At 37.3% G+C, this 23329-nt stretch overlaps 1 protein-coding gene across 3 annotated transcripts in view; it reads left to right on the forward strand.

Moving 5' to 3' along the window:
• The window catches only part of FBXO25 (F-box protein 25), a 114728-nt gene that overhangs the window by 61718 nt on the left and 29681 nt on the right, over positions 1-23329 (forward strand). For all 3 annotated transcript variants that reach the window (XM_036752632.1, XM_036752631.1, XM_036752633.1), the window contains one exon: positions 3986-4078. In XM_036752632.1, coding sequence (XP_036608527.1) covers positions 3986-4078 — 93 coding nt within the window. The remainder of the gene's footprint in view (positions 1-3985; positions 4079-23329) is intronic.

Below are 23329 nucleotides of genomic sequence, written 5' to 3' on the forward strand. Positions count from 1 at the left end.
ATTCCTTTCCCTTCTAACTTGAAAATGTTTTACCTATTTAAAGCATTGTATGTCTTAAATATTGGATTTAAGTTGTGATAGATGAACTATGCAATTTGACATGCAAATTAGTATAGAGGATATCTGATTTATGTTGCCCTCAGAAAGAGGTAAAGAGAGAATCTTACAATAAGGACAGTGTTTAGGAAGATGAAGAGAGAATCTTACAATAAGTATTCCAGTAGAGAACAGTAATATTTACAATGTGTCTCTGGATTAAGAGTTATATTTTGAAAGGAGACACATGAAAGAATTCATGTGGCTTTTTGTGTAGCATGAACATCAAAATAAGGATAAGGTGAGGGTTGAGTGAAATATTTTGGGTAAAGATGACAGTAGTATTAAAAGGAAATTTCCCTAAGTAGTATACCATGAGGATTCTATTCTATATGTATGAAAAAGTAGCTGTTAAAAATTTTGTTTATCTGAAGAAAAAATATCTAAGTTTAAAACACAACTATGTTAATTTATTCCTAATTGAGTAATTTTTTTCTGTTGACTCAGTTATCTGTTAAGATTCCATTTACCTGTTAGATTAATATCTGTCTTGTCTTTTAACCCAGACCTACAAATAGCTGCTGATGTACTATCATTCTGAAACTGTCTTGCTTGTCATTTCTTGTAGTACAATAGTATTCCACCATAATTATATACCACAACTTGTTCAGTCATTCCCCAGCTGACGGGCATCCTTTTGATTTCCAGTTTTTTGCCACCACCATTTACTCACAAAATGATAAGAGGCAGGCTGCAAAGTTTTCTCTCAATTGGTTATTCCTACTGCTACCCAGCCTCTTGTAGTAGTGGCCTTCCTACCTCCTTTCTTTGACAAGCCGAACTTGAAATTTTCATGATGCCTAGCAGAATGTAAGCATTTATTGTGCGCTTAACTGTGAAAAACTTTTGCTCACTTTGTTAGTCTGACCTATAAAGTCATTTCATCCTGCCATGCTTCCACTGGGTTTGGGCTTTTTTTTTTCCTCTTCGGCCTCAAAAAATGGGGCAAAATGCCATTTTCTTATAAAGTGATTTTTATGCACACATTTAAAAAAAAAACATCCACAGGCACCTGGAAAATAGTACTGTTATAACTATAGCCAAACCTAGTATCCCTTTATCAGCTGATTTCAGATAAGCTGAAATTTGGTTTCAGAGTGAAAGCTATAGCCCACTTGCAGTTTTCCCATTAAGACCAGCCATTTTTCTTCCTAAATTGGAAACTATATGCAGGTACCAGTTCAAATTTAGGTTTACTTGGTGAATAAGGAATCAGGGAAAATGGTTATTACAGACTTGAATACATCTTTCCAAGCCATGGTAGAACCTGAGAATATCACCCTTCTTGTAGTATAGGACATATAGCTAGCTGTCCATGCCATGATGTGATAGCTGCTGCATATGCCTCATTTTAGGCAGAGCCAAGACTGTGGGAAGGACACTAGCCCTTAGCCACTTTCAATTTCCTTTTTCCACAGTTATAATTACGTGTTCCATATTTCTTATTACATCATTTTATTTAATTATTATTGTTCTATTAATCATACTTGACCATTTAAAAATCTACTTCATATTGATTAAATCATATTCCTGTCATAGTATGTACTCACATTGAAGTATGTTAATCTAAGTAATAGACAAGAAGCATCTTCTTCCATTTTGGTTTGGCTTCTTTCTTTTTTCTCCTCTTTAGCCTTTAGAACTGTGTATATACTTTCTAACTCTAGTGGCCCTTTAGGGGCCAGGGAATACCTTTTCCCCAGACTGGTCATAATAGCTGTGATTATAGTCCTGGCAAGTGCAAAAGTGACATGACCCTTAAGTTCTTATCATAAGACCCATGTTTAGGCTGTAGTCCTACCTTTGCAGTTTCCTGATTAGGAAGGAGTTTTATCAAACCCAGGGTTTCATGTGACTGACTCTCAAAGGAGGATATCTGTACCTTTTTTGAAAGAACCCTGAAGGCCACGCCAATGCTGCTTAGCTTGAAGTACAGCCTCTTTAGAACCTACAACTGTGAAAGGAAGGAGGATGAGATAAAAGCTCTGTTTTCTGCCTTCTCTATCTTACCACTGTTAAAAGAGGAATAAGGGATAAAGAACAAAGAGGGCTGTCCACTTGCCAACTTCTTTGTGGCTATTGATTCCACAGCTGAGTGACCATGCTAGGTATCAGTCAATGAAAAAGCAATCATGAAGTGCCTGCTATGCTCCAGGTACTGTCCTAGGCATTGAGGATCTGAAGGCAGAAATGGAATTGTCCCTGCCTTCAAGGGCTTTACACTATTTTGAGGAAGACGGTCATCTGAAGTATGTAGCTATTCAATTCTTATAAGTATTCAAACGCCTGTGATGTTATTGGTATGGCTCTTCCTTCCACTAATGTGGATTACAGCTCTTCTATAACTTAGTAGTCTTTAGGACTTACTATCACTGAAAAACTCACTTCCTGGGAGCCAATTTGTTTATGAGTCCCTCCAAACTTAGCTAGATTGGTTCATTCAGTCTGTTACCAAGTCTGTACTTGGAGCTCTTCTAGCCTGATAGGACCTGCTAGAGCATTTTGGCATTTTGCATCTGCTGTGGGAGTGTAATACCAATAACACCAGCACATAGGAGGGCTGCTAGCACAGTTTCTTTTTTTTTGGGGGGGGGGACAGTTGGGGTTAAGTGACTTGCCCAAGGTCACACAGCTAGTAAGTGTCAAATATCTGAGGCTGGATTTGAACTCAGGTCCTCCTGACCCCAGGGCCCATGCTCTACTCACTGCACCACCTAGCTGCCCCTAACACAGTTTCTTTGATCTGCTTTTCTAAAGAAAAGCAACTTCAAAGGGGTCAACAGTCTTACTGTAATCAAACGTGTGTGTGTGTGTGTGTGTGTGTGTGTGTGTGTGTGTGTGTATCATTCACTCAGTTCAGGAGAAAAGTCAGCACCCTGAACTTAAGAGAAAATACAAACAGAAATTACAAGCAGAAATTATATAAACAGAGCAAATACAAACAGCAAAGACCAACAGACAGGGCTTCCAACTGGCTGAACATAGCAACACATACATAGTTACCAGAGAGAGAAGCACCAACATCTGGGTTTTTCAAAGCCGGGATGGGGGTGGGGTGCTCCTTAACAGCTACCCAGAGTCTCATCTGGCTACATCACACAAACACTCTTTCCATGAGTGAGCCCCAAAGCAAAATGCTAACCTCAGAGTATGTATATACTTCTTCAGGGTCAGAGGGCATCACAACCCTCCGCTCCGTGACCCAGGCCCATGCAACTCAGGCTTCCATGTGACTTAAGCAGGTCACATGGGCCTATTTATCAATGAATGGGAAAGATCTTCCCATTAAGCAAAAATACATTAACAATATACCCATGGAGAATTCCAGTCATTACCTGTTGTTGTTGTCATCATGATCTTTGTTTTATTGGGAAAAATACTAGAATGATTTGTCCTTTTCTTCTCCGATTCATTTTACAGATGAGGAAATTGAGGAAAACAGGGTTAAGTGACATGCCCAGGGTCACACAGTTACTGTCTGAGATCAGATTTGATTTATATTCAGGGAGATAAGTCTTCTTGACTTCAGTCCTGGTACTCTATCAACTATACCACCTAACTGCCCCAGTAATATACTCTAAAATACACATAATTTTTTTGTTTTTGGATTTCCTCTGTTCTCTTCTGTCTATAATGATAATAAAAATAAGATGTTGCTTGTATTTCAATAAACTATTTTGAAAATTTGCTCTAGTATTTAATTATTTTAGATGGCTAACTGGCTAAAATAATGTAAAATTGTTATTCTCTGTTTTCTTCGAAGTCTTGATTAGGTTTCCAGAATGTTTTAATATTTTTTACTAATCCATCAATGGTTTGTTTTTAGACTTATATTTCACTGTGTACTTATTGTCTCTTAAATTATTTTTTGTTGTTGTTGTTTTTAAAGAGGCATGGCTATTGTACCTTGGGAGAAGCCTTTAACCGCTTAGACTTTTCAAGTGCAATTCAAGATATCCGAAGGTTCAACTACGTTGTCAAAGTAAGGACTTGGAGCTTAAAAATCTGTATTACTATCATACATAACTAATCTACCTGTGCTTTGGACATTTGGTATCTTGCATGTTTAATATGAGTAATTTGGTTTTTTATACGTGGAAAAGTTTGTCTGGATTGCTTTGTGGAGAAAACAGAGTCCTGGAAAAAATAAGCTAGCCCATGGTAGAATTGTTCAATTGAAAGGAACGTCAAAAAAGTTTAAACTTTTCTCTTGCTTTTTTGTAGGATTATAATTCAGCTCCCTCCATCAAAAAAATAGCCATCTTATAGAGTGAAACCTAGATCCTAGTTCTGCAGAAATGCCATGTTTCTGAACATTGATCTTTGTATATAGATAGTCTTCTGTGTACTATGCCATGCCAAGCCATGCCATGCCATGCCAAGCCAGTGACTTGGATGCATTGTTGGGTACTCCTGAGTAAAAGATAAAATTTCTTCTATAGTGAATTTTTGCTGATGTTCTAAAATACAGGTTAATGACTTTTGCAGGAAGAAAATTTTTTTTAAGGGACTAATTGATAAGCTGGAAGGCATATATTTTTCATGAAATGAAATAGCATCTTAGAAGAATGTCATTTTATAATAGAAAAGATAAAATAAAAGAGCCTGAGATATATATTCATATTTATTGATTCCTTTTTGTGTGTGAGTAATTATCTCTGTTCTCATGGATAAGACCTGGTGTGGCCTCAAAGCCACATGTAGCCCTCTGGGTTCCAAATTTCATAGAACGGATCCCCTTAATAAAAAGATTTGTTCTGTAAAACTTGGACTCAGTCAAAAGGCAACACCAAAGGACCTAGAAGACCACATGTGGCCTCAAGGCCACAGGTTCTCCACCCCTGGATGAGACTATCCCTGTATTGCAGGCCCTCCTGTTTTCCTTTAGGACAAAGTGCAACCAGATATTTATGAAAGTTATTCTATGTTCTTAATGATAAAATATCACTTTGAAAAGTATTTTGACTTTTTTTTTTCATTTTGGGGTTTTTTTTTTGAAGGGGGGAAGGTAGGGCAATTGGGGTTAAGTGACTTGTCCAAGGTCACACAGCTAGTAAGTGTGTCAAATGTCTGAGGCCGGATTTGAACTTAGATCCTCCTGACTCTAGGGCCATTGCTCTACTCACTGTGCCACCTAGCTGCCCCTATTTTGACTCTTAAAACACTGAAAAAGATTACTAGAGGGAAAAAATGCGATCTGTAAATAGTGTTAGAGAACAAGATATTCTTAGCTGTATAGGATGTTTCTTATACAGTTCTATTTAGAACTATAAGTCTGCTTCATGACATTTTCCTGATCCTTTCGTGCTGTATGATTCAGTTATTTCTACTACTTTAGTTCTGATTAGGCAGAAGTCACTACTGTTTTCTGAAGCAATCTGTATTCTGAAGTATTACGCATGTTTCTAATTTACTTGGACAGGATATGTACTTTGGCTGTCCTTTTCATAGATGATAAAACTGAGATATCTCAGGTTAAGTGACTTGTCCAGCAGCACAACTGAGTAGTCCAGCAAGCAAGTCTCAGTTGTTGGTTTTTTTTAAATCAAAAATTTTTCTACATAAGGGCTGAATGAAAAAAATAATTAATATTTTATAATAGATAGTCGTGTGTTCTAATCTTCACAAGGGGTTTTGAATTTTGCAAGTGGAAAGAAAGCTAGAGATAGACTAGAACTGCATGGGAGAGAAGCCAGGGCAAGCAAGAACTTTGAAGGATGTTTGCCTTTTTGTTTTTTCTCAAGGAGAGATCCTTGTTCTCTTTTAGTCCTCTGCAGAGTGACACAAAATTTTGGACTTTGTATGAAGGGAGAGGCCATAGATAGACTTAGGGTGCTTATGTATTTGTCTACATTATTGCCTAGAGCAGGTGGAAATTTATTTGGAACATATCCATTTTTAGACCTCTTCAACATTGTAGGAGGCAAACACAATTTTTACTAACAGCCATCTTTATTATCTTCAGTTACAAGAGAAAATGTGTGTTGTTTTTCTATTCTTTTGCAGTAACTTTTGTAATAGTAGCATTTATAGTAACTCTTTTCACTATTTCACTTTACTGTCATAGCTATAACAAATTATCAAATTATCTGTATGCTCAGTAAGTACTGTTTATAGTATTGGATTATTTTCATTAACTTAGAGGTATTGTTATTAACTTAGAAAAAGAGCTTTATGATGTCTAGAAATGAATATTTTTGCATTTTTTCTAATGGGTTCAAGAATTTCTCTTTTTAAGAATGTGTATAAAAATGTTTCAATTAAGCTTTTCAGATAACATTTTATATAGGAATCCCTAGTTGTGCCAAAATTACCATTATCAAATTCTGGAGGTTGTCCAGGTACATTAAATTTCTTTGAATGTAATAATATGAGATTTCAAAGTCCAATTATAGATTGTTTCAGTAATCAAATGAAAAGTCATTTTAGTTGGCAGTCTTAGTCTTTGGCTTTTACTGAGGAACAGAGTTTTATAAATTAAACTTTATATGCCTCAGTTCAGCTTTTAAGATGTTAAGATAATTAAAATATTTTGTTTTGTTTTGTTTTTTGTCAAAAATATTTGAGGCAATTTATCCCACATAATGGGGCAGCCAGGTGGCACAGTGGATAGGGTGCTAGGCCTCAGGTGAGGAAGACTCATTTTCCTGAGTTCAAATCTGGCCTCAGACATTTACTAGCTTTATGCAGTGGTGGGAGTCAGCTGGTTCACACTGGTTCAGCAGAACCGGTACCTAATTTTACTTTGAGTTTGGAGAACTGGTTGTTAGTGGGGAAGCCTCAGCTTGGTTCCATGGAGAATTGGTTGTTAATTTATTTGAATCCCACCACTGGCTTTATGACCCTGGACAAGTTGCTTACCTCTGTTTTCCTCAGTTTCTTCATCTGTAAAATGAAATGGAGAAGGAAATGGCAAACCACTCCAGTATCTTTGCCAAGGAGAACCCAAATGAGGTCCCAAAAAGTCAGACATGAATGAAATGACTGAAGAGCAACAAACCACATAATGCTTTATTTGCCTTTATAATTAAGCTTTATTTTTAAAGATTATATATTTCTCCAAAGTTCTTTTTAAGAGGAATGAATAACTAATGATTCATGTAGTTTTGAGAACCATTAATTCAATACCCCTGTCATGGCATAACCTCTTATGTATGCAACTGCTTGCTGAGAATGTGAGAATTAGTGTATTGAAACCTATACATTTCAGCTAATGAATGGGTCAGCTTAGGATTGTGATACAATTAGTGAATAAACTATCAGGTTCTTCACTGTGTTCCTTTTGCACCTAATGAATTTTTCTTTAGCTTAACAGCAGCCCTTGAATATCTTTAATCATTGTCACAATATACAGCATTTGGAAAATGTATGTTTAAAATGTTGTGTTCATTATTTTAATAAATGATCATAATTTACCCTTTTAAAAATGTCTTAGTGCATTTTAGAAAAGAGTGACAGAATATCTTAAAATTCTGTACTAATTTCTTCTTGGATTTATAAAATACCTTATACTTCATTTCTTAATAACTTGGTTGTTAGAAATAACACCATCTTTTAAAAACACCATTAAAGACAATGTGTTTCTGTTTTAATGACTCATTCACATTGTTAATATAGCTTCAGTAAATCATTATGTTGGGTTGTTTAAAAAAAATGACAAATAATTCGTTGAACTGTTGAAGTTCACCTATATCCAAAGGCTCAATAAAAATAAATAGTTTGGTGGGCATTTTTCTTTTTTTGCTACATTGGCAAACTATAGGAAGCTAGTCATTTCTTTCCTACTGATTACATTCAATTAGTGTTTCATTATGTGTGTTGAGAAACTTCCCCATTAAAAAAAAACAAAAAAGAAAGAAAAGAAAGATTCTCCTCCTCAGATGCATTCTGTTTTCAATTCCTAGGGAATTACTAACTTCTAGTACTTTCTGGTCCATAGTTAGCTTTATTTGCTTTCCCTTTCCCATCTTTAGAATAAACTAAGTTCACTTTTCTTTGGAATTTTTTTTTATAATCTTCCACTATAAGGGAAACTAGCATATAAAGATACATTATTTTTGAGGAGCATTTTAAAATTTATAATTAAGACAGTTATCGAAAGACACAAAATTGTTAGGTGCCTTGAGATTTTTTCATCATAAAGAGAACTGAATCACATATTGCAGATCAAAACAACTATAAGCTGAAATTTTAAAGGGTCTTTTTAGTTAAACAGTTTCCCCAGGTTTGGAGACAGACTAAAGATAAGCATGGCTTGGTTATTGCTCAATAGATGACCTTTTTTATTGAAGGTAATATGCTTTAACACTGCTAAAAAACATTTGTTTCCTCCAAACCCTTATTTGAAAATGTTTTCCATTCAGAATAGTATACATATAAATCCTTAAAACCTCCACAAAAAAGGCAAAGATATCTAACAGCTACTTCTTCTGTGCACTCCTATATGATATAATGATAGTAACAAAAGATAATTTATCCAGTTTCTATGCAAAAGGTGAGTCAATTTAAGGGGGAAAGTGCTCATAACTATGTGCCAACAGTTAATTTCTTTTTGTAGTTTCTATATCCTGCTTGAGCCAAGACATGAGCATAATGTCTTTCACACGTAAGTGGTTAGCTGTAGAAGTGCCAAACTGTTTAACCCATAACTTTTTGTAATCTTACAGCAAACGGGCAATTACTAAACCATAGTTATGTACCACTAGCAATCAGATTTTGTCACACGCCCCACCTTACAGAACAATTGTGAAGCCAGAAGAAGGTGGAAAAAGTTCTGAGTGTATTCTCCCTCTACCCCTTTTTCCCAGGCTCTCTCAAAACCTAAGTATTTTTGTCCAAGACAGAAGTGAGGTCTCCCTTTCTTGATGTCCAGGGAGCATGGATTTGACTTAATTTTTGCATATAAGACTTTTTCACATTATTTCCCTTGAAAAAATCAGCACAATTTAATATACATTTACCGAGCACCCACTACATGCAAGATTTTTAGCACAAATAAAGAAAAAAGGTTCTGTTGTAAGAAGAGAGTGGACAGATAAAAGGCACAAAGATTAATAGAAGGTATATTGAGGATGAAGAACATTCTGAACCAGGGGCATCAGGAAAGGCTTGTTGGTGGAGATGGCATCTCTGACAAGCCTTGAAAGAAAATAGTGATTTTCAAGGTGGAGATGAAGTGAATGGTAGGTGCAAATGCACCACATTTTCAGTTATGTGCCATGTTAACCTCCAGAAAGTGAAGCAGTGAATAGGTGAAGTGTCTGAGCAGTTTGGGAGTTGGGGCCAGGGAGAACAGAAACAGATCTGTTGCCAAGGAAGGGAAACAAGGAAAACAAGGTAGCCAGAAGGGAACAGATGGGAGAAAAAAATTCCTACCTAGAACAACACAACAGTTTGGGGATGGATTGGGTAGAAGAATCAATTCAGTAAACAGTTACTTCTAATTCTTCTTACCTTTGTAAATTATTAAGCAGTTTACTTTGCAAGATGCTAGTTATACAGAAAAAAGCAGAGCACTCTTTGCCTTCTGGGAGCTTATATTCATGGGATTTAATAAAAGGGTAAGCCAAGCCATATATATATGTGTATATATATATATATACTTTAACATCTTCTTTGGGCTTCACTGTAGCAGCACAATATTGATGGTAATACTTAACGGGATCTGTGATCTTATTGATGTTGGTATCACCTCCAATAGTGCAGATAGCAACCCATCCAAACCCTCCATCCTGTGTTACTTTTGTCCATATCCTCCTGTAAATCCACCCAGTGTACTAGATTCCTTACTCTAGAATCTAGACCTTTGTTTAGAAAGTAATCTCCTTGAGGTTAGGGATTATTTCATTTTTGTGTCCCAAGCACTAAATACCTAACTTGGCACATAGCAAATGCTTAATAATTGGTTCCACATCTCCCTTTCATTAAATGAAACGTTCCTGAATGATTCTCAGTACCCTTTGTCCCCTTTTCACCCATTCTGTCATTAGTACTGCAGAATCAGGACAGAGGACAATTTTGTGTTTTTCTTTGTTTGATGATATGCCATGGCTAAAGGATTGGATCTGATCGACTAGTGATAAGTCTCTTTGTCAAGACTGTCCTTGAAGCCTTTCTAGCATAATATAAATTTACTTGGCTTGTGTTCTGTTGGCATAGCCTTAAAGAACCCAAGTTTACCTTCACACTATGATATAACTTTTGTGACAGTTTTGATGCTAATAATACTGATGATAGGTAGTGATTTATGTAGTGATAAGATTACAGGGTGCTTTCTTCCCAACCCCATAAGATAGTGTAAAGATCACCTTGTCATTAAAATTAAGTTAAATTATATTCAGTATTTCTGTTTCCTAAGGCACAAATATATTTGATATGTTTCAGGAAACTTCAAGATAGTTGAAATAAAAAACATTTTGACAATATAATTTCCTTTATGACAAAGTAATATAAATATTTATAAAACTTGTCAAATGATCATCCACTCCTGACATTTCCTGTCCTACTCAAGGAATAAATTACTTATGTAACTAGATATAATTCATGTCTTCACTTGACCTGCATAGCCAAGTTAACAAATATGTTTCTCCATTTATAAATATCATTTATAAATATTTGTACCTGGGGCTATCTACAGTGAATTAGTTTATCCCTCTAGGTTCCTGGATACTCTCTCTTTGACCTTGAATATAAGTTATTTCACTGCTTTTTCCAGGTTCCCCCATGACCTGTCTGACTTTTTAGTCTTCTTTTCAGAACCATTCATTTCCTGCCTTGTAAGCATAAGTATCCCCCAAAGGTTATCTCCTTGATCCTTATTTCCTCCCTTTCTGGCTGGACATTTTTAGAAATCATTTTATAAATATGATTCCTTTCATACATTATTTTTAAGATCTATTATGAATTATTTCCTAATTTAGAAAAGTATATAGATTTCTATTTTATTCATGAGCAAAACATTCATTTTCTAGTCATTTAGTTTCCCCTAGTTTCCCCTCTTATCCCTCACCTCCCCCATTTTGGGGACCTGTATCATCGGGAAGAAAAGTTTCTCCCCTCCTCCATTGCATGCAAGTGATTTTTAACAAAAACAAAGCCTGCAGAACACTCCTGTGAACCAAGAAAGGTTTTTAGGATGGGTCTTGGGACAGACTGTATCTTCCCAAGGATCAGTCTAATTTGGGAAAGACTTCTCAGCACTGGCTGCTACAATTCATGAAATCATTAACTGAGGCTTAGAGAGGTTGTAGTCTGTATTTATTTCTTGGTAACCATTCCAATATTTAATAACCTTTATTGGTAGAAAGTTCTTTCTATTTCCTAAATTATTTCTGCTGCATTAAATTATTTCTTATTCTCTCTGAAGCATAGAGAGTAGTTGGTTCCTATCTTCCTTGATATTTATGGGAATTTGGAGCCTTATTTTCCATAGGATCAGTAAATTCTGCCCCTTTTACTAGGATTTACTAGCTTTTAAAATTCATATTTGAGGATAACCATTTCTACCCTCTTCCAAGTTTTCCCTGAACTTTTTAAATTGGGAAGTTTTGAATTAAAAGGAACCTTTCTTCATTATTATATTCATCATTCTAACTTGATAGGCTGACTTCAGTAGGGTTGAAAAGAGTTGACTTCATAGTTCTAATATACTGTAGGAAAATAAAAATCAAGCAAGTAAAACATAGATTGATGATTATGTTGGATAGATATTATATACATGTACAGTATGTGGGTACATATATATACACACACATATATTTATGGACATATACACATATGTGTGTGATAGTAACATTCCATAGGGATCACAAAATTGAAAGCATTGATTTATGAAAAACTATAAATATGATAAGAACCTACACGGTCTGTTGTTAATATTAGACCTGATTAATTTTTCATTAAACCTATTTTCTGATTTCCTGTAAATCCTGACCGTGTGGGTCAATGCCTATTTTCAAGATTTTATTAATGATTCTATGGGAATTTTGTTACTGAACAGCATAGTAGCTCTTTTATAATGTAGCACTACCTTTTATGCAATTTCTTTTACCCATGTGTCAACATTACATCTACTTAAACTCACAGTTGTATTTGAAGTTGGCAAACTTTAAAAGTTCACAAATTCAAATTCAGATCGAGTTTCTCTTAGACTACAAAAGAGACAAACTATTTCTGAAGCTACAGACTTCTTTTTGAGAGGAATTAAATACATAGTAGATGGTAAGATATGATTATATAAAGAATAGCTTCTCATTTTTACTGCCATTACTTCAGAGGGGATACCATAATTACCTAAAATACCTAGAATTAATGGCAAGCTCCTCTCAAAAAAAGAAGTTTCCATCTTTGGGAAGAGATGGCATTTTTTGTGACCTACCAGAAATGGAAACAGTATGAGTCTGGATTTGAATTAGCTTTTGAGCTGAACCATTTCTTCTACCTTCTTCGTGAATTCTTATTTTTAGAGTATCCATTAGAAATATAAAACTGCCTTGGGCTCTCTCACCAGATAAATTAGCAATTCATCTTTCTGGTGGCAGCAGAAACCATTTTTTAAAACACTAGGCTGCTTAAGCAATTAGCGATTTTTATTTTTGGTAAAAGAACAACTGGTTGCTATATTGAGGCATATTATATAATTAACTAATAACTAACGAGTATAGGGCCTTTGATGATAGGGTATTATAGATGTTCAGAAAATACAAAAAAATTAAATATTTATTAGTAATAAGAAAAAATATATTTTAAATTATCAGTTGAATTTTGTTAGTCCATCATAATGCTAGCTTTTGTTGGCATATCTCCTTATAAACAGAGAACTTATATCTTCCAGGATGTGGTAAGGGCAATACCACCCCTTCCACTCATCCAGTTTCACAGCCCTAGACTCAGCCTTGGCTCTTCTCTCTCCTTCACTCCCCATTTCTAATCAGATACCAGATATTGTCAATTCACAGTGTCACCCCTATTTTTCACCATCTTATCACTCAAAAGGCCACCAACCTAGTTCAGGCCATCACTTCTCACCTGAACTATTGGCCTCTTTGCGCTTAGTCTCTCTGATTCCAGGCTTTCTCATCTCCACTCCATCTTCACACATCTGCCAGTCTTATTCCCAAAGCACAGGTCAAACCATGTGATTCTTTCAAAAATCTTAAGTGGCTTAACTTCTCAAATACTTAAATAACTGTTTTAGAAAAAATAATTGAACAAGCCATAAATGAGCTCCCTGAGAAAAAGTCCCCAGGATCACGTGGATTTATAGGCAAGTTCTACCAAACACTGAAGGAACAATTAATTCCTGTACTGTATAAACTATTTGAAAAAACTAGGTAAAGAAAGACTCCTATCAAATTCTTCCTATGAAACAAATATGCTCTTAAAACCTAAACCAAAAAGAGCAGAATCAGAGAAAATTATAGACCAATTTCCCTAGTGAATATTGATGCTAATAAAATTGACACTCTAAGTGAAATGGATGAATATTTACAAAAATATAAATTTCCCAAATTGACAGAAGAGGAAATAACCCTATCTTAGAAAGAGAAATTGAACAAGTCATAAATGAGTTCTCCAAGGAAAAATCCCCAGGACCAGATGGATTTACAGGTGAATTCCACCAAACTCTTAAAGAACAATTCCAATACTATATAAAGTATTTGAAAAAAAAATAGATAAAGGAGTCCTACCAGATTCCTTCTATGATATAAATATGGTTTTGTTACCTAAACCAGGGAGAGCAAAAACTGAGAAAGAAAACTATAGACTAGCTTCCCTAATGAATTTGATGCAAAAATTGTAAATAAAATACTAGCAAGATTACAGCAGCATATCACAAAGATCATACTACACTATGACCAGGTGGGATTTATACTGGGAATTCAGAGGTAGTTCAGTATTAGGAAAATTCAAAGCATAATTGACCAAATCAATAACAAAAACAAAACAAAAAACACAAATCATATTATTATACCAAGAGATGTAGAAAAAGCTTTTGACAAAATATATCATCCATTCCTATTAAAAGCATAGGAGCTTTTCTTAAAATTCTAAATTGTATTTATCTAAAACTAAGAGCAAGCTTTAGCTGAAATGGAGATAAATATAAGCCTTTTTTTCAGTAAGATCAGGGTTAAAGCAAAGATGTCTATTATCACCATTATTCTTCGGTATTTGGAAGGCTTGCTACAGCAAGAAGACAAGAAAAAAATTTAAGGAATAAGAATAGGCAGTGAGGAAACAAAACATTACTTTTTGCAGATGATATGATAGTATAACTTTAGCAAAGTTGCAGGATATAAAATAAACCCACATAAATCATCAGCACTTCTGTGTATTACCAACAAAACCCAACATTAAGAGAAAAAGAAATTCAATTTAGAATAACTACAGACAGCATAAAATACTTGGGAGTCTACCTGCCAAGATACAGAGGAACTATATAAACACAATCACAAAACACTTCCCTCACAAATAAAGACAGATCTAAACAATTAGAGAGCTATTAATTGCTCATGGGTAGGCTAAGCCAATATAATAAAAATGACACTAACACCTAAATCAGTTTATTTACCCGGTACCATAACAAACTTCCAAAGAATTATTTTCTAGAACTAAAAAAAAAAAATTAACATAAGTTCATCCGGAGGAACAAAAGGTCAAGAGAATCAATGAAAAAAAAATGAAGGAAGGTGGCCTAGCAGTACCAGATCTTAAGCTGTACTACAAAGTAATAATCATCAAAACAGTCTGGTATTGGATAAGAAATAGAGTGGTCGATCAGTGGAATAGATTAGGTCCACAATATGCAGAAGTAAATGACCACGGCAGACTAAACACAAAGATCCAAGCTTTTGGGCCAGGAACTCACTATTTGAGAAAAGCTGCTGAGAAACCTGGAAAGCAGTCTGACAAAAACTAAGCATAGACCAACATCTAACACTGTATAGCAAGATAGGTTCAAAATGGTTACTTGATTTGGACTTAAAGTAATATCATAAGCAAATTAGGGAAGAGCTCATGACCAAATAATAGATGCAGAGGATCACGGGATAATTAAAAAGTTTCACAAACAAAACCAGTGCAGCCAAAATTAGAAGGAAAGCAGAAAACTGGAGGGAAATGTTTACAGGAATTTTCTTTTGGTAAAGATCTCATTTCTCAAATATATAGGGAACTGAACCAAATTTATAAAATAAAAGCCGTTCTCCATTTGATAAATGGTCAAAGGATATGAACAGAAAATTTTCAGATTAAACTTATCAGTAGTCATGTAACAAGCTCTGTCACTAATAATTAGACATACAAATTAAAACATTTCTGAGCTACCACCTCATACCCATCGGATTGGCTAATATGACAAAAATGGAAAATGATGAATGCTAGACAGGACGTGGAAGAATAGATACACTAATGCCCTATTGGTGGAATTGTGAAATCATTCTGGAGAATGCTTTGGAACTGTGCCTAAAAGGCTATAATCCTTTCACTCAGCAATGCTATGACCAGGTTTGAATTCCAAAGAGACTGAAAGAAAAGGAAAAGGACCTGTATGTACAGAAATATTTATAACAGCTCTCTTTGTGGTGGCAAAGAAATGGAAATTCAGAGGATGCCATCAATTGGGGAACAGCTAAACAAGTTTTGGTTTCAGATGAACTTGGGAAGACAAAATATTAACTTTTCAACTTGGTATTTGAAATGTTGAGGTTTAGGGATGCTTCAGACTCCAAAATACTGACATGCCAGGTCCTGCCTGAATGAATTCGATCTAAGCCTTCTTTCAGCCAAAGAAAAACAAAGGAACTAGCAACTTCAGAGAAAGCAAGATAGATTTTTATAGGGTAAAGATGCAATTACATAATAGAAATTATGAACATTAAAAAGCAGGAGGGATTTGTTAAGGGATTAGGTAATAGGAGAGGGGTCCCAGCCACAGTGGAACTGCACATGCAATTTACCCACAGTGCGTACAGAAAAACTCATTTAGGAGGATGTATGTATATATATAATAAGTTCATCTAAAGGACAGCTTTTGCTGTTACTGTGCAGGCGCCTACTTAGGGAAAGTCCTTTCTATTGTTTTGGGGTCCACATCCTGCTTGGGCATCCTGGTGGTGCTGCTTTCCGAATGGCTGAGTATTGTAGTCCTGTCTGAGACTAGATGGATGTGGTTGTGGTTGAGTACATGCACACACCTGCTGTTTCTGTGGGAAACATGAGGAAGGGGTCTGGGGCAGTGGCTAGCTAGAGGCAGTGGCTAGGATCCTATCACATGGACATGCCTGCTGTTCTATGAGAAATATGAGTTTATGGACACACCTGTTGTTCAAGTGAGCAGTGAGGAATATATGAAGAAGTTAGGATATTGAGTCAAGGCAGGGGGGTGGGGGTGGGGTACAGTGCCTAGGTAGAAGGCAGTGGGCCTGCTATTAAGTGGGGCCTATAAGGAAGTTAGAAAATTGGGGCTGGGGGCAGCTTTACTAGGATTCTATCAACTTCATCCTTCAAATGTAAATAAATCAATGAGGGGAACTATTCTAGACCACTGATTTTTACTCACCAACAAGAACTCATAAGAACAGGATTGGAAGGCAGAAGTGTGACAAAAGCCATAAATATGTGAGGGAGAGGAAGAGAAAGGGCATAGTCTGATGTTTACTATAGATCTTTACAGAGCAGGTTACAAATGATTCTCTGGCAATTTCTCTGACTGTCTCTCTTGCCAGGAACACTATCCCTCCTCTGCTCTGCCCACTGATCTCCTTGGCCGTTAAGTCCCAACTAAAATACTGTCTTTTACTGGAAGCCTTCTTCAACCTCTCTCAATTCTGTTGCCTTCTTTCTGTTAATTATTTACTAGTTTTTCTGTATCACTTGCTTTGTATATATTTTTGCATGTTTTGTCTCCCAGTAGATTGTAAGCTACTTGAGGGCAAGAACTATCATTTGCCTCTTTTTGTGTCCCCACCACTTAGCAGAATGCCTGGAATAATGTAGGTGCTTGTTAGATGTTTATCGATTAATTCTTCAGGGAAAGATAGATAGAAAAGGTGAGTGAGCTTAAGCTCTTTAAGGGAACCAGTGGAAATTATCAAGCATGAGAAATTCAAAGTACTTTTGGTAGCTAACTCCAACCTCATAGGGAGGCTTAATTCAGTACTTACTTCTGTATTCCAGAAGGAAAATGAAAAAAGGTTTCATATCACAGGAACATCTGTTGTCAGAGTAGTGGGCCAGGAGTTTTTAGCATATTCAATAACATAACAAGTACACCTAGGGCCAACTGGTAGAGTAAGCTTCCCTTCCAAAGAGCAATCAATAGCAAGCAATATTCACTTTATCTCAAAGCAGGAGGAAAGATGGCTTTTTGACTTTACAAAAGGAAGATGTAGCAATGATTCAATTGCAGAAGCTGATGTGAACTATTAGCCAATTGGAGACAAGCAGTCACCAACTTGTCTGTCAAATGGCCTAATATAACAAACCTTCTGAATTGAATAAGTGAGATTTTGCTTCTCTGCCAAGAAAAATAATCTTTGGCCAGGACGACAGAACAGAAATGGATGGTAAAGTGCTAATCTGCCAGATCAGTAAGGGAAACAATAAGAGAGCACCTTTGATGAGCTCTGATCTCGAGGCCCAAATGAACTGCAAAAATACTAGTTTATTTGATTGCTGAACCAGCGCCTGTGAGAGATCATCAGAGAAGAGGCAACTGTGTCTCCATTTTCAAACAGGAGAAAAGAGCAGACTGCAAACTACAGAGCAGTGGAGTTGATTTTAATTTCTGGCAAAATTCTAGTATGTATTATTGAAGAGATGATCACTGAACAGTTCTAAAAGAGATAGCAAACAAACCTGAGTTCTAGAGAGAGATCTAGAGAACAGAGATCTTGAGGATACTCCGGGTATGGCACTGGCTCTAGAGTCAGAGAACCTAGTTTCAAATCCCATTATTATTTACCCTTGTTGGGCCTCGGTTTCCTCAAATGTATAATGAGGGATTTGGCCTTTGCACTCCATTCCAGCTCTAGATCTCTGATCCCTCTAAGTACTTAAAAGGAGTGATGCAATTGGAGGGGCGTTCAGGGACCCCTCAAGAACTGGAATATTGGACAAGGTCATCTGGAATGAATTCACAGACCCAAGCATTCTTTAAGTCAAATTGGCAAAGGTTTATTTTTATGCTTTTAAGTGGGCAAAAGTTCTTAAGGAACCTGTGACCTTAGAGAGGTATAATTAAAGTTTATATAGAATAAACTATAGTAAAACATGTGCCAAATATGCTAACAAGGGGATGTGGGGTGGGATTAGGGAGTGGTTAAGGAATGGTCAGTTAATAAAGGAACATGCACTTTTTGTATCTACTGTGCAAGTGTTTTATCCAGAGTTCATCAGGAAAGCTCAAGGGGTGGCCACAGGAAGGTGTGGTTTTTAGGTCAGCTACATCACTAAGTTAACTAGAGGTCAGGGTCTACTGAGGATCACCCAGTGAGCCACCAATCAGTATCTTGTTTGACAAGATAGATGTCTAAAGTCTAGGATATACATAATGAGGAGCCCGAATGCATATGAGGTAGGGAGTTGGTAAAGATAGTCCACTGGGTACTGAATATCTTTATGAGTTAGTACAAAGCTAGTTCAAACTAATAATTCCTACAAGTGCAGTTTGTTGCTATACCAGGGAGAGGGATAAGTTTTCCTGGGACCCATTCATGAGTAATTATTAGGCATCGTGTTCTTAGGCTGGGGAGAAATTGCCAGGGATAGTGTTTTGAGACTAGGAGATCTTGGAATTGGGGTCCAAGCACAGACACCCAAGCACCCCATCAAGATTGTTATCTGTTCTGCTTGGCCCTATTGAGGTTTAGAGGTGCTAGGAACCCAAAATAGTGATTAGGGTCTCCTACCCAAATAAATTCGACCCAAGCTTTCTTTCAGTCAAAGACAATGTTTATTAAAACAGGGGTGAGAGTGAGTGTAATTCTTAAAATCTGCCAGACTTTTAAGGAATCTGAGCATTTGTGATGGTCATATGGACAAGTGGGCCAGATTGATTCTGAATGCTTTAATGGATGCAAAATGAATCTTATACAGAAAATACAGATATACAGAAAACTGTGGGAACAGAGAAGGGGTTTAGATGGAATTAAGGGAGTGGAGGTCTAGGGCGGGGTCAGGTGCAGACAATGAAAGGGCAGTTAATTAACTGGGAAGGGCCAATTGCACCAGGCGGAACACCAGGAACCTGGGCCACCAGTGAAAGTCCAGGGCTTTTCCTTTTTGAGGTTCAGATCCCAAAGGCTCAGCCTTTCCCTTTTAGGAGTTCAGATCCCACCCCCATCATCCCCATGATGTAAAGCTAGGAGCAGTGGGCAGATTTAGACTTGTTGAAAAGAAAAAAAAATTAACAATGATTAGTGCTATTCAAAAATTAAATAGGCTCCCTCATGTGGTGTTAAGGCTGTACCTCACTAAAATCCTTCCAACAAAATTCCAATCCTGGATGACGATTCGCCTAATTATGTTTGTCATAAGAGTCTCTCAGGTACATTTTGGAGTAGTTGTACTTCCAGATCCCTTGTGTATGGGTCAGAGACCACTACTCACATTAAAAATAGACAGAGACTGTTCTGGAGAAAAGGCAAAAAGGAATTTTATTGGTTTCTCATGAGAAAGGATGCCACCCAAGTGGGGGTACTTTAATTATGTTTTACATTTATTCTGCCTGAATAAATGGCTATGTCCCCTGAACAGAGTACAGGAGGGCACAAAGGACTCAGATGGATGCCAGTCCTTTTGAATCTCCCTCCAGGCTCTTCATTGGCCAAGAGGTTAATGACTAACCCCACAGGTTGATGGATTTATGTCCTTGTTTCACAAGCTTGTTTATTCTTCTCCAATTATACTCAGTCTAGAAGAATGAGATTCTTCAGGAGTTAAATCTTTTACATATGATAAGTTCATACACTAATTTTAACTCTTGCTTAGGCCATGGAATGACTACAGATTCACAGTAGGCCTTCTAAAAATCACACAAGAGATTTTTCAAGACATTTCTAGAGGTATTTCCCCTTCTTTAAAAAGACAGTTTAAAATTTTATCCTGATGTTCAGAAGAATAATCACTAAACTTTTATGAAGAAAATTAGTGGAAAGTTTTAAAATGATAGAAATCTCTTCTTCCTTAAAGCAAAAATAAACCTTTAAACATTGGAATTCATTAAACTGAGTTGGTGCAAAAGTCCCTAAGTAACACAAATTCCAAAGTACTATCAAGAAACTAAATTCCTAGTTATTACAGAATCCCTAAATATCACAAGGTTCCTTAGTCAAAAAGGTGTTTGGAATGGAGAGTGATAGGGTAAGATCTCTGGGAACCCCCTTGAACTCTCCTTGAATCTTCCCACTAGATCTGGCCTTCCCCTGAGGCCATAAGCCTTAGATTATCTAGGCCCAAATCTCTACCTGGCCTAGCCCTCTTTTATCCATCCAGCTCCTTCCCACCCTTGATCCCATTAAAATCCCATTCTCTTGTTTCCTGGAGTCTTGACCTCTAATCACCCCAGTGCCATCAAGATCCTCCTTAGACTCCTCCTCAAGACCCTCCCTAAACCCCTCTCATCTTCCTACACACCGATTCTTTATTCCAAGTTAAAATACTTTTAATGGACTAGGAGTCCAGGATCTCATCCCTAGGTGAATTACTTTGGACCTGGCCTAGAGGCCCTTCTAAGAAGAAAGGAGCTAGTTCTTTTTAGATATGATAATTTTCAGGGGGGTGTATTGGGAATCAGGATGGGCTCTTAGCACTTATTCAAGCACGTGCCCTTGAAGAGTTTGGCCTTTGTTTCCTTGATTAAATTAGGAGTTTTTGGTGACCTCCTTGCCTCAAGGGAAAGCCTAGTTTACATGGGTTTGAGTGACATGTTTGTGACATCAGAGGCTTTTAGACCATGTGGGTTTAAGTCGAATTCTTGTGACGATTTTAGGTCACATGGGCGAGTCGCATGTATGACTCACCTTTGACCCTGAACAAGATATATAAAACCAGGGGTTGGCTTTCCTTTTTCGGAGCTCTGAGCTGCAGCAGTAGTGATGTGTGACTCTGAGGCAGCCGTTGAACTCAGATGTTGGTAACTACAAATTCTATTTGGTCTGTTGGTAATTTGATTGTATTTGTGCTGAAGTTCAGGGTGCTGGCTTTTTCCCCTGAACTAAGTGAATGATATTTGTATTCTGGATTAGAGTAAGCTTGTTAACCCCTTAATGTTGCTTTCCTTAGTAAAGCAGATCAAAAGGACCTGGGCTTTTGCAGCGTTCTGTGTGCTGGTTGTTGTTGGTTTTACACCCCCACAGCAGCTGCTAGCCGGATTGTTGAAACAGGGGGCTAGCTTAATTTCCTACCCCTAGCCACTAGCTTCAAATCATAATTTTATACAATCTCTGTGGACACAAAATTCAATCATGCCTTGCGCAGGCAAAGCTTATTTTATAATCATACAAATCAATCTCTTTACTATAAAACCTTGGATTACTAACCAATCAGCCTTATTTTCCAATCAGGCTACAAGTTTCTTTCAGCCCCAGCTCCTGATTGACCCACCCACAGTCTTCCAATGTGGGCTGGGGTAGGGGTGGCTAAGAGCTCAAAGCCACATGGATTTAGTCACTCAAATTCCCTTATCTCCAGTTTCTATCTCTTTCTTTCCCAGTCTTTACTGAAACATTTTACCCTCTATATTCTCACTCCAATTTCAGTTTCTTTCCTAATCTTGACCCAAACTACCTCAAACATTTCAAATAAATGAAAACAAAATATTATACTCACCAAGCTTCTTCTCCAGCTGAAAAGTTAAATGTCTAACACTTTAGTCACATTCTAAACAGAACACTGAATCCCCAAAGCATTCATCCCACCATCATAAAGAAGATCCCCTTTATTTCTGCAGTTTTAAAACACTTTGCTTGATGTGAGATACATTGAGTTAATGCAAACATAGAGACTTTTTAAAAACATTTAGGACCTAATCAAACTTTAATTCAGAGCTCCCAGCCCTCTTCCATCAGCCTTCCTCTGGGAGGGCTGCTTTGGCTCTGATTCGTTATCAGTTCTAAAACCTAGTCTGGTATTCCAATTTGACCAAAGCTCTCAACAGCGCAGTGAACATTTGTGTTCTTGTCACTCTATTTTGGCGCCAAATCTGCTGGCTAATCTCTCATTCTCTATGATAAGGACATCCTGAACCCTAGTAGCATTTTGTGCCTCAGCCCCTGACATTTTTCTCTCAACCCCCTGTCACCATGGTCAGGCTCCACCTGGGCTGGGTTGAAATGCACTCTTGGCCTATTTGGCCTCCTGTTGCTCCTAGCCACATTAATGGAAAAATTCTCATTTGAGTCAGTAGACTCTTGAGCAACAACTCATTCTCCTGCTGTCTGAGATTCCCCATCTTGCCGTGGCATAGGAATACCCCCATTTCTTTCACTTAATCTTTCACATACTAGCCGGTAGGCTGATAATACCATCCAGCTTCACTTAGATTGTGATGCCCTTGACTCAATCCTAACCACTTGTAAACATCTTTCCAAATCCCTAGGATCTCCTCTCTGTAGCCTTGGGTCCCAGTTTTCATAGAGTCCAGCCCCTTTAGTCCATTCCCTTGCTAGGCAGGAATAAAATGGATCCTCCAACCCTGGGATATTCATCTCTTCCTCTGAAGTCCTTCTGCTTCTAAATGGCTCCTTAATTGCTACCCAGAGTCTCCACACCAACACCATTCCGATGAGTGAGAGCCCCCAGTTTGATATTGTGGAAAGAACCTTCCAAAACCAATACGACCATTTCATAATAGTGGCAGCAAGCCAAGCCATATTTGTGCTCCCCCCAGTGCTAGGGCCCTCCTATAAGAAGATTACTCCCAAGCCCCTGCTCAGCACCCTTCGGCCTGGAAGCTCAACTCTCTGCCCTGCTCTCAGTCCTCAGTTTCTCCAGGCTCTGCTGCTTCTTCAGCTTCTTCTGTTCTGGCTTCTGCTGGTTCTGCTCCTGCTGCTGCTCCTCCTTCCGCTTCCAACACGTCTGCTTCTCCAAGCCCTGTTCTCTCTTTTTATACAGTCCTTAGCCATCTTCCATTTAACTAGAACGTCATCTGATTGACTAGAATTTAGGCACATATCATTGGCTCTGGTCTTAGCAACTCCCCTTAGGGCCCTGAGGGCTTCACGCCCACATT

This window comes from Trichosurus vulpecula, chromosome 3 (assembly GCF_011100635.1).
Source record: "Trichosurus vulpecula isolate mTriVul1 chromosome 3, mTriVul1.pri, whole genome shotgun sequence".
Classification (NCBI taxonomy): Eukaryota; Metazoa; Chordata; class Mammalia; order Diprotodontia; family Phalangeridae; genus Trichosurus; species Trichosurus vulpecula.